We start from the raw sequence: 14,887 nt of genomic DNA, 5'->3' as shown, positions 1-14,887 counted from the left end.
AAGAGGGAGGGGCCTTCTGCTGGCATGTAAACATGTGAGAAGGTGGAGGTTGGGGTGGGAAGGGAAGGCCTGGTCACACCGAGCCTCTGTTTCTCGTGTGTGTGTGTGTGTGTGTGTGTGTGTGTGTGTGTGTGTGTGTGTGTGTGTGTGTGTGTGTGTGTGTGTGTGTGTGTGTGTGTGTGTGTGTGTGTGTGTGTGTGTGAGAGCGAGTGACTGGGGTCCCCTTTCGGGGCAAGATTGGCCCTGGTAGAAGTTTTGGATATTTTAATGCGCCTCATTGACAAAACTGCACTCTCCTGCCCCTCCAGTCTCTAGGCTGAAGCTGGCGCCTCATTTAGAGTGTGGAACTTATGACTTTCTGCCCTTTTGATTTGAGCTGCTGTGGCGAGAAAACCATTTTACAGTGGCTTTCATTGGGCTAAAGGGCATAATCCCCATGTGTGTGCAAGGGATCAGATAGAGCTTTTATCAGAGCCATTTAAACTAGTAACTCTTGTTGTCGTCTTGTGAAGACTGGAAGAGCAATTTCCCCATTGCGTAGTGAGCAGGGCATTCCCTGAATGCTCTACTTCATCTCTCCGGAGAGGAGGATGTTAAGAGGAAAACTTTGCAAAGCTGAGAGGCGTATTTTACAAATAAAGCACTTGGCTTGCGTTGAAGTCCAGGGTTCTGGGACGTCACCTAAGCAAGTGCTAGTGGCAGGTCTGGATGTTGTAGGGTGCTGTTCCCAGGGGCCTCTGTTCATGTGTTGGAAATTGGCACGTATTTCTGATGTTAGTAGCATGCATGTGTATGGCGTCATTTATCAGTGTATCTCGGAGGGCTTTACAGACATTAGGTGATGAATCCTCTCCCCCTACTGTGCAATGAGTATTCTCTCTCATATGTGGGGAGACTGACATACAGGGAGGACAAATGGCAGGCACACACCTCGGAGGTCACACAGTGAGTCATGGTAGGAGGAGAATCCTCAATCCTGAATACCAGCCCCCCTGCTCTAACCACTAATCCCTACTCTCCCATCTCGACCTAGGAATAGCCCTCGACTGTCAGGCTTCCGCCTCTCTGCTCTAGCCACTTGTGCCTCCCTGTGTGTTTTTATGAACATTCACCGAGGGAAGGATGGACTACAGAACGTATCAGATACAGTGGATGTCTGACCTCACCAAAAATCAGATCCAGAGAGGATTTCCCCTGCCCTCTAAGCACGCACATACCCAATAACAACCAGTGGGTTTTTCTTCTTTTCTCACAGCCTAATCTGCTGTCTCTGTTCCTTCGCTTTGCCCACCCCAACCCTCCTGCTTCTCCCCTACTGCCTGATCCTTGAAGTAGATGGGCTCATCTCTTTCCCTTGTCCTACCCCCTCCAACCTACTGCCTGGCCTGTGTCTCCTTTTCCCTGCCCCCCGTCATCTCTCTAATACACAGATTCTCCCTAATTCCCCTGGAAGTGTTTGTTGCTTTCCTAGTGACTGCAGTTGTAATGATGCAGCAGCATGCATGTGCATTCTGTATTCACGAGTCAGCTCAATTGATGATGATAACATAGCGCCGCACAATGCTCCCCAAAGGTTCTGCCAGCAGACAGCTTCCTTCTCTTGGGTAGCGAGCCAGGACAACTGAGGGAAAAGCTGGGAATGTGGAGAAGTGGGGAAGTTTTCTACAAAAGAGCTCCTCTCACCCTGTATTTTAGGCCTACATTTTCAAGATGTCTTTCCCCACATATTTAACAATCCAGCTCAGAAACCTGTGTAGTATAGGGACTGATAGTACTCCGTTAAAGTGGAGCAACATATTTCTGTCTTGTATCTGCCTCCGGTGCAGTTTGCATCAGGCAAATGGGTTCCCTCTGTTATGGACAGAGCCTTTGGCATGTTCCAAGGACTGTTCTCCCTTCCAGGCCCCTCAAGGTTGGCCCTCTTATCCAGTCAAATCAGCAACCTTCTGTCAGTGCCATAGTTTAAACTCTGATGCACCAAAGAGTCCAAGAGACTTTGCTTGTGTTAGCTTGAATCATTCTTCATAAATCAATTTCTCCAGTTCTCATTATTTTATTTGCTGGAATTCCTTGCAAAGAGCATCCTTGTACTTTTTTTGCTCTAACATTCTGATAGCTGACTTCTTGGAACCAAGGCCCAACATAATAATCCATGTGGAGCACTGGAGAGTTCCTTGCACGTGCTTTCCCTCTTTGCACTGATTTAAAAAACATGAATAACAGAAGAAAATAAGCTATCCATTCAGCAATCTGCTCTGAGAGAGAGCCTATACTGCACTAGAAACATCAAAGTGAACTTTACAGTGACTCAGATTGATGTAATCCGACATCTGTGGTCTCCAAGGAAAGATTTATTTTATTTTATTTTATTTATTTACTGATTATACTTTTTTTCTTACTGTGCTTTGCTGTTTATAGATGTGCTCTGCATTGGATTGGTTGCTCAGCAGATTTTGCTTTTGGCTTTTTTTGGTGCTGTCACTGAATCTGTAACTGGCACTTTAACACTTTGTGAACATTTTATCATAATTGCCAGCTACAGCCATCCAGCTTTTCAGATAAGGAAATGGGGATGGGTGAGGTTAACGTAAGAGCCCGCTAGACATAACCAAGGACCTGTTCTGAGTGCTCAATGTATGTTTTTTCCAGGCTATCCCCTGCAGATACCGGTTGATGATGGATCAGATGAACCCATTTCCGAGACCTCTGATGCTAAGAGCACTCCAACTATGGAAGGTGGGAGCTCTTTGTCATACTGCTTTTAAACCATAATGGCTGGTGCTGTTTCTAAGCATTGTTTAGAGATGCACCAGACCGTTTTTTGAAGGGCGTTCCTGAAGAGGCGTGGCTGTCTTGTGTCTCTGTGCTGCCAGATAAATACTCTTTGTTAGTGTGGTATTCACGAAGGAGAATTGCCCACACAGACACCCCTGGAGGATCAATTCCAGTTCCATTTCCTCCTTCAAGGATTGCACTCTCAAACCAGTGTGCCTATTGATGACTGCTGAGTGTATCCCATCCTGAAAGGGTAATTTCCTCCACCGACTCGTGTCTGTAACTCCCCATTAATGTTAATGGGCACTAGCCAGCCTTCAGAAGCCATTATTAAACCGCTCACAAGGCAACACAGATTCTAAAGTAGACATGCAGACTCCAAAAAAATCATTAGGAAAAATGTCTGAGCCTCCTGGTTGCCTTTCCCTGATAAACAACCCTGTAGCCTGACAGGAAGAGTTAGATTTACATCAAACCAATGAGTGTTCTCCGTTTCCAATAGATATTTACACAGAAATGTCAAGAATCAGACAAGAAACCAAGCAGTGTTCCAAGCTGTCACACATCAGCTGGGTGTCTAGGCATTCAGTCCAAATCACCTCTCAGGCTAACAAAACCTGGGTTATTTCGGGGGTGTTCATATTAGAACTTTTGGTTGCAAGATGTGTCTCCACTACTCCCAATGGGAGCTTGGTGCCAAAATACCTTTAAAAATCTGGCCCACAGTCTTTAGTATCCTACAGACATTTAAAGATTGCAGTATCAATGGTGGTGGTGAAGTCTGCAGAGATCTTTCAACTTGAAATTCTATTTATGGGAGGCTGCTTGGTCGAGTTATTAGCATGGGACCTGGCTTCTAATCCTGACTCTACCAGTGACTTTAGCAAATCACTTAACCTACCTCTGCCTTAGTTTCCTATCTGTAAAATGGGATAATATACTTTAAAAGGTGGGCATAGATCTTTGAGGTCCTTGGATGGGAGGTGCTATACAAAAGTGCAAAGTATTATTCATTACATAAGTTCCCTGCAGTTTATAGAGATTATTACTACTTATTTTTTTGCTAGACCTTGACTGCAGAGGGTACCATTTCAGATTTTGGTATGGGGGGAGCAACTTTAACCGTGATTTCTGTGCCTACGTAGGCACTTGAAAACTCTAGTTTTTTGGCAGATAAGTTAACAATTAGCTGACAGGAGCCCTGTACCTAATTCCTTTATGAAAGAAAGAAAATTAAATAAATATTAGACCCACTCAGCTCTAATAACATGTTCTGACATTTTGTGGCAAGTCACTTAAGGGACACTGGTTAGGTTTAAAATGGTAATGTATATTCTTACTTTATTACTAACTCTGTGGAGAGAGAGACTCAGTCAGGACTTCTGGGTTCTATCCCAGCTCTGGGAGGAGAGCAGGGTCTAGTGGGTTACAGCGGGGAGCAGATACACCTGGGTTCTATATAAGAATATCAGAATGGCCACACTGGGTCAGACCAAAGGTCCATCTAGCCCAGGGTCCTGTCTTCCGACAGTGGCCAATGCCAGGTGCTTCAGAAGGAATGAACAGACCAGGGAATCATCAAGTTGCCCTGTTACCCACTCCCAGCTTCTGACAAAGAGAGGCAAGGGACATGCAGAACATGGTGTTGGATCCCTGCCCACCCTGGCTAATAGCCATTGCTGGACCTATCCGCCATGAACTTACCTAGTTCTTATTGGAACCCTGTTATAGTTTTGGCCTTCACAACATTCCCTGGCAAAAAGTTCCATATGGTGACTGAAGAAATAATTTTTTTTGTTTTAAATCTGCTGCCTATTAATTTCATTCGGTGACCTCGAGTTCTTGTATTATGAGAGAGGAGTAAATAACATTTCCTTATTCAATTTTTACGCATCATTCCTGATTTTATAGACCTCTATCATATCCCCCCTTAGTCTCTTTTCCAAGCTGAAAAGTCTGTCTTTTTAATCTCTCCTTATACAGAAGGTGTTCCATACCCCTAATCATTTCTGTTCCCCTTCTCTGTACCTTTTCCAAATCCAATATATCTTTTCTGAGATGGGGTGACCACATCTGCACAAACTATTCAATATGTTGGCGTACCGTGGATTTGTATAGAGGCAATATGATATTTTTCTCTTATTTTCTATCCCTTTCCTAATGATTCCCAATATTCTGTTAGCTTTTTTAATTGCCACTGCACATGGAGCAGATGCTTTCAGAGAACTAGCCACAACGACTCCACGATCTTTCTTGATGGGTTCAGCTAATATAGATCCCATCATTTTGTACGTATAGTTGGGAGGATATTTTGCCAAGTGCGTTACTTTGCATTTATCGACATTGAATTTCTTCTGCCATTGTAAAAAGAAAAGGAGGACTTGTGGCACCTTAGAGACTAACCAATTTATTTGAGCATAAGCTTTCGTGAGTTACAGCTCACTTCATCTGCCATTGTGTTACCCAGTTTTGTGAGGTCCCTTTGTAACTCTTCACAGTCTGCTTTTGACTTAATGACAAATTTCAGAGTAGCAGCCGTGTTAGTCTGTATCCATAAAAAGAAAAGGAGGACTTGTGGCACCTTAGAGACTAACCAATTTATTAGAGCATAAGCTTTCGAGAGCTATAGCTCACTTCATCGGATGCATACCGATGAAGTGAGCTGTAGCTCACGAAAGTTTATGCTCTAATAAATTTGTTAGTCTCTAAGGTGCCACAAGTCATCCTTTTCTTTTGACTGAACTATCTTGAGTAATTTTGTATCATCTGTAAATTTTGCCACCCCACTGTGTACCCCTTGTTCCAGATCATTTATGAATATGTTGAACAGCACTGGCCCCAGTACAGACCCTTGAGGGACCCCACGCTTTACCTTTCTCCATTCTCACCTTTTATTCCGACCCTTTGTTTCCGAAGATCTTTTAACTGAAGTAGGTGGCAGTACTTTCAGGATCATCTAATGATCCCTAATTTACTTTAATGACAAGCCTTTTGTTACCTTAATCATCCTGCCTCTGTTTATAAACAAACTCCCTGCCCGAAAGGCTGTGCTACTCCCAGCTTCCGAACTCATCACATATCACACCGGGCTGCTGCAGTTAAGAGCTCTGTCTGGGGCTAGGGTGAGTAGACCTCCCCTAGGAAACTCGGGGCGGGAGGGGCGTTAAAGCCCTCCCCTACCCCCCTAAATGGCGCCCCTGTTGTTTAACCTGGACATTAGCAATCCCATCATGCATACTCGTGAAGGCAAGAGTTTGCACTAAAGTACTCGGCCAGAATATTCCCCTTATCATCCTATGTGGTGCCCTCCATCCCAGAAGTGGCTGCAGTTCACTGGTGTGTTTGCTCCTTTGTACACATACCAGGCAATACAATTTGGTGTCTGTCAGAATGACCGTCAATGGTGAAATGTAAAATAAACTAGATACATGTGAAATAAAGCCTAATGGGCTGCTGTGGCAGGATGCCAGAGTCGGGTGGATAGTGTGACTCCTGAGTGTATGATGTTGCCACATTTTTTACAGAGAACCTAATCTAGAAATGTTCTAGAGATGTACTAATATTTGTAATTGGTGATATTTCTGTTCCTCTGCTTGTAATGCCTGGCTACCATGCATGCATCTGTCACCAGCCTTGGAAGGAGAGGAAAATACTAATTTTCTTTAGTTTCTAAGCTTTTAACTAACAGCAGCTTTATTCTGAACTGGGCTGTTGTACTTTTAAATGCTGATGTCTAGTGACCTGCCAGAGCTGTACTCCATTGGAAAGGAGAACTGCCAGCACTCCATTGTGATAAAACTCTCATTCCCAGCCTACGTGGTTCAAGAGACTGGCCCGTAAAATTCGAGCTGGTCCGGGACTGGATATTGCTGTCCTGTGCATCAGGACAGTGTTGTCATAAGGAGGCAAACCTCATTTGGTGGGGGAGAAAGAGTTGCCAGAGGTTTGCCTTGTGAGGAAAGTCCCAGCAGGGATGAGTTAGTGGGCACCGTGCAGCTGAGGTGGTTAATGAAAGATGCATGTATGTTATAATAAACATCCTGACTGTGGGCTGTTGTCACCAGCTGAGCTCTGAGCATCCCTTCTGCAGGCAGCATTGCTGAATGTGCCAGCCAGGCATTCTCGCCATCCTGCTCTGTGCATATTTGAAAAAGACAGTGCTGATAGGCAGACTGTTTTGTTTTTTGGATGGGTAAGTAATACATAGAGGCATGCAGCTTGTGTGACAAAGGAGGTGATGTACAGTGTGTGCATTCGCTGTGCTTGCCCTTTTGTTTCCCATGACAAGTATCAACTTCCATTCGGCTCAGCCGATAGGAAGGAAACCTGGTGAGCATGGAGGATGGTTTTTCTTCTGTGATACATCCTTCAGTGCTTTTTTATTTTTAAAGCACTGACATCTGAAGGGGTTTTGTTTCGGTCCGGCTGGGTGAAAGCTGCTTTGTTTTTCAGATGCCACGGCCCCGTTAGTGGAGGAGAGAGCAGATGAGGATCGGATTGCAGCTCAGCAGCACGTGGAGATACCCGAGGGAACCACAGGTGAGGCCTCTGCACGCCTTCTGGTGAACGAGGAAGGAGTTTCGAAGTGTGACTGGCAGGGTTGGCAATTTCCCGGGGAAAAACTAGGTTAGGGCAGGGGACTGGTAAATGCCGGTTTAAACCAGGGAACTAGGAAAACGATTGCATTGGTGTCCAGCAAGTTCAGCAAGCGTAGAACAAATCTTTTCAAACACTGGATACAGCCATTCCAAACTGAATAATCTGTCCACTGTTTCAAAGTTGGTCTTCTGCTACAGAATGCTGCCTGGTCAAATGGACCTGGACTGGTAGGTGGCAACTGCATGGTTCTGATTGCTTAATGCTTCAAGCCTACAACTCTGCATTATTGTCACTCTCACATAATCAAATGTTTTAGACGTTTGTTTATACAATATTGAAAACTGAAATAAGAGTCCTAACATGTATAACTCCGTTGAGAAAATAGCCAACCAAAATGTATAGAGGTTCTGATGTTCAGTATTTATGACGACATATATTGATATTACGACCAGTGCAGTTTTTCTTTTTATTTTTACAGCCCTAAATTCATCTCCAATCTACCACTGATGTGATCACAATTTGAATATGTAACTAAAACTCCGCGTAATGTGGTGTGCATTGATGAAAGAGTTTTTAAAATAGAAAATGCTTTAAACTGAGACTAACTAGTTTTTCACAGGGCACTAAAAACCAGGGTTTTACCTGGTAAAAAAACTCTGTTAAATACCTTGCCATCCCTGATGGCTGGACAGTCTTTCTGGATGCTTATAGAGCAGGAATGGGCACTGGAGTTACAGCTTAGTAGTAAAAGTACAAACATCTTATAGGCTTGGGTAGGTTCCAGTAAGCACACACAGGTTTGCTGCTTTATTTTCTCCTACTGGAAAATCTGAACTGGTCAGGTCTGTCTCTTGTTCCCATCCTGGAGAGCAGCAGGATCTTTTCTCCTCTCCTGGCTCAACAGCATCATCCTCTTTTGTGTGGCACACCCATGAGTTCTGAGGGAACTAATGGATGAAGTGGCTGAGCTGGTAACAAAAGGATGCAGTCTCTCATTTAATCGGTGACTGTACCTGAGAGTAGGCCCTGAAGGCACTAGGTTTGATCCTGGGAATTGCAGACTAGTGAGCTTTACTTTGGTACCAGGTAAACTGGTTTGAAAGGTGATTAAAAATAGAAATAGAATTTATAAAAAACACAGGAGAGAAGCAACCCAGCATGGCTGCTGTAGCAGAAAAGCATGCCACTCTAGTCTACTAGAATTCTCTGAATGTCGGCAAAATAATAGATGGACATAGTTTACTTCAGTGGTTCTCAAACTTTTGTACTGGTGACCCCTTTCACATAGCAAGCCTCTGAGTGCGACCCCCCCCCTTATAAATTAAAAGCATTTTTTAATATAGTTAACACCATTATAAATGCTGGATGCAGAGCAGGGTTTGGGGTGGAGGCTGACAACTCGCGACCCCCCCATGTAATAACCTTGCAACCCCCGAGGGGTCTCAACCCCCAGTTTGAGAACCCCTGGTTTACTTGGACTATCGAAATGCCTTTGTCAAAGGTCCTGTCTGCAGGCTTGACATGGGATATGAGGTTAAAGTACTGTCATGGGTCCGAAATTGGTGAAGAGGCCAGAAAAAAAGAAATAAGTGGTTAGTTTTCAACATTGTAGAAGCTTAACGGGGGTGGTGATGTGCCCCCAGGTTGTACATTAGGACCGATTGTGTAATATATTAACCATCGGGGAAAGGGGTGAGTAGTGAGCAGGCAAAATTTTAAAAGGGGCAAAATTAAGTAGGTCAGTCAAGACTGAAAGAAGACTGAGCTAGTCAAGTTTAGGACTGGGCATCATGGAATGACAAATGGAATTCAGCACTGATAAATGCAAGGCAGTGCACATCCGAAAGCATAGTTCAAACTGTCCGTTGATGTTGCTGGGTTCTAAGCTAATGGTAGCTCTTCAGGAAACAGACCTAGGCATCATTCTGGGCATCATAAACCTCTGCGCAGCATGCAGCAGCCGGGCAAAAGGTAGACAAGATGTTATTTTTTTGAGTATTTGTCCACATGGATCCCAGTCTAGGTGCTCATACACTCCATGAATGAGAGATTGGATTCTTTTGGTCAGCCATGTCCTTTGGGGCCACAGATGTGCCCTGTATGATAGAATCACAGGACTAGAAGGGACCTTGAGAGGTCATCTAGTCCAGTCCTCTGCACTCATTGCAGGACTAAGTATTATCCACACCATTCCTGACAGGTGTTTGTCTAACCTGCTCTTAAAAATCTCCAATGATGGAGATTCCACAGTCTCCCTAGGCAGTTTATTCCAGTACTTGACCACCCTGACAGGAAATTTTTCCTAATGTCCAACCTAAACTGCGCTTACTGCAATTTAAGCCCATTGCTTCTTGTCCTATCCTCAGAGATGAAGGAGATCAATTTTTCTCCCTCCTCCTTGTAACAACGTTTTATGTACTTGAAAACGGTTATCATGTCCCCTCTGTCTTCTTCTCCAGGCTAAACAAGCCCAATTTTTTCAATCTTCCCTCATAGGTCATGTTTTCTAGAACTTTAATCGTTTTTGTTGCTCTTCTCTGGACTTTCTCCAGTTTGTTCACATCTTTCCTGAAATGTGGCGCTCAGAACTGGACGCAATGCTCCAGTTGAGGCCTAATCAGTGCGGAGTAGAGTAGAAAAATTACTTCTCATGTCTTGCTTACAACATTCTTCCTAATACATCCCAGAATGTTTGCTTTTTTTGCAACAGTGTTACGCTGTTGACTCATACTTAGCTCGTGATCCACTGTGACCCCAGAGCCCTTTCTGCAGTACTCCTTCCTAGACATTCATTTCCCATTTTGTGTATGTGCATCTGATTGTTCCTTCCTAAGTGGAGTACTTTGCGTTTGTACTTATTGAATTTCATCCAGTTTACTTCAGAGCATTTCTGATGCTGAACCCTGCCTCCCCCAAGGGTCCCCAACCACCTCTCTGTTTCTTTCTATTGCCTGGGTGTAGTGAGTGTCTGCCCATTTACCCGATGGCTCTCAGCTTTTAGATTTAGGATGAGCGTTGGGTTAGTGTTAGAATTAGTCTGAGCTTCATTATAGTTAGCTCGTTGACAATAATAAAGAATTAGATATTTTTGTGGGTGATAACATCCACCCTTGGGACTGAAAAACGGATATAAATTCTCATGCTAACCTTGGTAAGGCCATTCCGTAATTGCCCACAGCAGTTTCCTGCACTTGTCTCTGAAGTATCTGGTACCGGTTTCTGTCATCCAAGATACCTCTGATGTAGTAGGGCGGTCCCTCAGCTGCAGTTAAAAGGTAGCTGCCTTCAGGTACATTATGGTACTGTTTGTAATGCATTCACGCTGATGGACAGGATCAGTAAGGAAGCAAATTTGTTTCTCGTGGCAGACATTTAAATTTAACTTTTGTAATTTTCCCCCCCTTTATTTAACTGTGAATCAGCTGAGGAAGCAGGTGTGGGAGCTACTCCTAACCTTGAGGATCAAGCTGCAGGAGATGGTGCTCAAGGTCAGTGGAATATTTGCTGCTGGGAAATAGTAAAATCCAATTGGGACCCAAAACAGAGAGAGCAGTTGCCAGTTGTTTGGGATTTTTCTTCTGCAAGGCTTCCCTTCTTTGCTATACACCCAACTATCTAGTTCTCCCTGCCGCTGCCTCTCTCTAGCCAGGAATGGTCAAGATGCTTTAAGTATCCCCCCAACTTTTTCATTTTAGGGGGACACCACACTTTTCATCCATTGCCCTTCTTCTCTGGAAGGTCACAGCCTGAGTCCTTGTCCTCTGTCTGGAATAGCGGACGGTTGAGTATCCTCCAAGATATAGAAGGAGGAATCAACTTGCAAAATACACACAGAGAGGACAATATGGGTCAGCCAACGGGAGATGCTCATTATCCTCAAACTAGTCTCATTATGTACTTTGACCGATTCAGAGTAGTCTCCTCCAGCCTCCTTTACACAGAACACAACAAAACTAGCTACTGTGCTGTGTGTGTACGTACCGCATAACTGGGCATCTGCTTAACCGAGTTGGAAAAATTATTCCTTTAATAGGGGGAGCTGCTAGCTCACAGGAGTCAGGCTGGAAAGGGTGATTTTGACTATGCTGACTTCAGACATAACTGAAAACTTCAGGGTGGGATTTTCAAAAGCATCCAGAGCGAGGCTAGTGCTCAGAATGTTTTTGAAGATTCCTCCCCAGTCTAATGAAACGGCGAGTGCAGAAAGCTGAATATGCTGAAGATGGTTTTCATGCTCACACTCTCCATCTTGTGCCATTTACATGATGCTTGGTTTTTCAAGCTGAGTAAATTCCATTTTGCAAGATATTTTTCTTGGTGGCATGTACATGAAATGAATTTCTTCATCTGTTTGGTGTACATCCTTCCTGCTGCCTGCCTGCTGTTACTGTCAAAATTGCACACAACTGTCTGGCTGAGAGAAGTACTTCCAAAGTTAGTGATGTTTAAAAAGTACATGTTTTTTTTCCCTGTATCTCTTCAACTCAGGGCGGAGTTCACATCTTCAGCTTCCATGTAAATGAGAGTTTGGTTATTCTTATCCTACTCCCTAGCAGAAGTTTGCCCATAATTGTATCACAGGATCATCATGCAAGTCTTTGTGATTGGCAGTTCTTATGTGCAAGTGGACAAGGCTTAGAATAGCAGAGGGTTCTGTAGGTGTAGCTTGAGGTCATTAGCAGAGAGGTGATGGAAGCGTTTGCCCATTCTGTCCAGCTCTGGCCACTTCTCTCTTCTCACCAGATGTTTAAACTTCCCCCCCACCCCGTACTGAGTACCAGGTTTCTGCGCAGTAAATTGTTACTTCTCTAAAAATGGGGAATGATGCTTTAAAAGGGGCACTTCCATTTTATGATACATTTTCCTATAGGGTCAGATATAATTGTGGTGAGTGCTGCACGTCTGTGGCCAGGTATAAATCATAATTAGTGACCTTGGTTTTGTTTTGCTGCGGACTTTGAAAACTGGCTCTTCAGCATGAAGAGGGAAGAGTAGTGAAGTGAGTCTCAAGTTTCTGTGGGAGGGGCAGCCTTTTAAATCTTCAGTTTTTTAACCGTAACATTTGAAATGTTACAAACTCCTTTGATCACGTGTTGCACTCTGTAGTTAGAACAACAAAGGCATTTTGGAAATGTCGCTAACGAATGTAGTGGGCACGTCTCTACTTTTGTTGTCCTTTTGGTATGTTCCGTTCACCTGCAGTGCGACTCTGAGTAAACGAGCGCTGCTGGTTAGCATATTAGCATGTGTGGAATGCCCTTTGGTTATCAAAGGCACTCACCATGGCCAGCTGCCAATTGGTATCCAATTTTGGTCTGTCTTGGATCATGAATTTGAGGACTCTGCAATGATTTCACTTAAGCATTGAGTTCTCTTAGAACTGTGTTGATAAAAGGCTAATTCGGTTGTGATTTTTACTTATCCCATTTTTAAAAATTTCTCTTTAGAATTTGGTTTTTATTGAAAGGATGCTTTTGATTTTAGTACAAAAGTTTCCCTAACCTAGGCTTTTTGATTTAGCAGGCAAAGTCATGAAAAGAGCTAGTGGCTGGAAGGCTGAAGCTAGACAAATTCAGAATAGAAATAAGTCACACACTTTTAATTAACCACTGGAACAATTTACCTAAGGGTATGGTGGGTTTTTCATCACTCCAAGGTCTTTTCCTCCCGATCAGATGTCTTTCTAAAAGAGATGCTCTACCTCAACCAGAATATATGGGCTTGATACGTGAAATTCTCTGGCCTGTGTTATGCAGGTGGTCAGACTCGGGGTAGATGATCATAAATGTTCCCTTCTGGCCTTAAAATCTTTGCATCTGTGACTGTGAGTTCTGTTTTGTAACGGTTATACTGTCAGCTGCTCCAGAACGGGTGTGCAATGTTATGGTACTAATTACTCTGCAGAGTGGGCGGAACATACAAAATCAGAGGTTTGCAGTTGCAGGCAGGTGTTTCTGTTGTGTGATCCATCCTCTCCCCCTACACCCTGTGCTGTGATGGTGTAGACAGGCTACTGAAATAAAAAAGAATTAGAATACTTGTACTGCTCTGTCACGTTTGTGGTAAAGAAGTAGCAGAAGAAGAAATGGTCTAGAGAAGTGAAGATGGTTAGAATTCTGGGTGGCTGAGATGTGTCCGCTAAAACTAGCCTTATTTAGTTTGGACAGGTGGAGGGGTTTTAAGTTTTGTATGTAATCTTAGATTGGGGAGTATATCTATCCCCTTTCATTCTGGCCCACACTGTGTTGTGGTTACACAACACAATTATTGGCAGTTTTATTTAGAACAAATGAAAGCAACGCTTCATTTGACACGTGGTCAACCCGTGGCATTCACTGCCACAAGAGCTAATTAATTGTCCAACACTGTAACTAAATAGAGGCTGGATAGTTTTGTGGCCTATAAAATTGTGCAGTTATTCCAGCGAAGAGAACGATCATCAAATGTTGGCCTTCATGGCATACTTTGGACCACCTCTGTGGACGGAGGCTGGGATGGAATCCATCCACCATGTACACAGAGCATAACTGATCACACATCAGCATATTACTGGGGTGCAGGAGGGAGGCTCCTTCCTCTGAGACTTTCAGTATGGGAGACAGGATAATTGGATAGATCGGGTATGGCAAATCCTGTGTTTGTTTTGGTACTCTACCTCTTCCCAGCAATGGAGCAAGCAGGCAGAGATGATGGATGATTCAATGTGTATCATCAAATCAAAGTGGAGTAGCTCTGATTTTAAGCCTATCTACAGGGACAAGATTCCTTTAAAGAAAAAAAGAAACTGCAGAATTGAATTTTCCACTGCAAGTGGCAGTGTAGGACTCGATTGCTTTTATCCGTGTAGAATGGTTATAAAAAGTCTTTTAAATCTTTTGTGTTGCAAGGATGACTTTCTATTGAAATACCTGTGCTAACTCTTTGCCACGCTTGACATCCTACCCTCCCTCTTCGCCCCCCAGAGGAGCTGAGCTCCCCAAGGCTATGGGAGAGTGTGGAACCTGGAATTCAGGAGCCTGTGGCAAGTGAGATGCAGCCAGAAAAACAAGCAGGTGAGATTTTTCCGGAGACTCTCATCCCTCTGTGTGAAATGCAGACTGGAGAACAGGCAGCCACAATGCCTGCCAGAGCTGAGGCCACGATACCAGTCCCCCCAGGCAAGTATGAAGGCTTCAGAGCCTTTGAAGAGAGCCAGGAGGCTGTCTCCAGAACGGAGCCCTGGGACCGTGGTGGAAAAGAGGACGTTGGAGTGGGTAAAGCGTTGGCAGATGAAGCGGGTCACAGTGTGCGCATGGAAGAATTTGCTGCATCAGCAGTTTCCGAATTCTCTCAGAGTGCTCCAGGAGCTGAAATGTTCTGTCGTGAGAAACTTGCTGCTCAGTTTGAAAAGTGGCCCCCGGAGGTTGAGGATGCGGGGTATGAGCCAGTTGACAACTCCCTTATTAAAGACGGGCCATCTCCTTTATACAGCAAAGGTAAATTGAAAGAAGAGGCCGCTGGGCATGAAAAAGAT

At 44.0% G+C, this 14,887-nt stretch overlaps 1 protein-coding gene across 18 annotated transcripts in view; it reads left to right on the top strand.

Annotated features, from left to right (window-relative positions):
* Positions 1-14,887, top strand: part of MAPT (microtubule associated protein tau) — a 116,258-nt gene that overhangs the window by 67,174 nt on the left and 34,197 nt on the right. For 7 of the 18 annotated variants that reach the window (XM_074940577.1, XM_074940590.1, XM_074940587.1 and 4 more), the window contains exons 3-6: positions 2,650-2,736; positions 7,228-7,314; positions 10,797-10,862; positions 14,337-14,426. In XM_074940577.1, coding sequence (XP_074796678.1) covers positions 2,650-2,736; positions 7,228-7,314; positions 10,797-10,862; positions 14,337-14,426 — 330 coding nt within the window. The remainder of the gene's footprint in view (positions 1-2,649; positions 2,737-7,227; positions 7,315-10,796; positions 10,863-14,336; positions 14,427-14,887) is intronic. The other 11 variants (XM_074940581.1, XM_074940593.1, XM_074940580.1 and 8 more) reach the window with 6 other exon arrangements.

This window comes from Natator depressus, chromosome 27 (genome assembly GCF_965152275.1).
Source record: "Natator depressus isolate rNatDep1 chromosome 27, rNatDep2.hap1, whole genome shotgun sequence".
Taxonomy (NCBI): domain Eukaryota; kingdom Metazoa; phylum Chordata; order Testudines; family Cheloniidae; genus Natator; species Natator depressus.
Note: the sequence above shows the minus strand (reverse complement) of the source record. Positions and strands in the feature narration are given on the sequence as shown.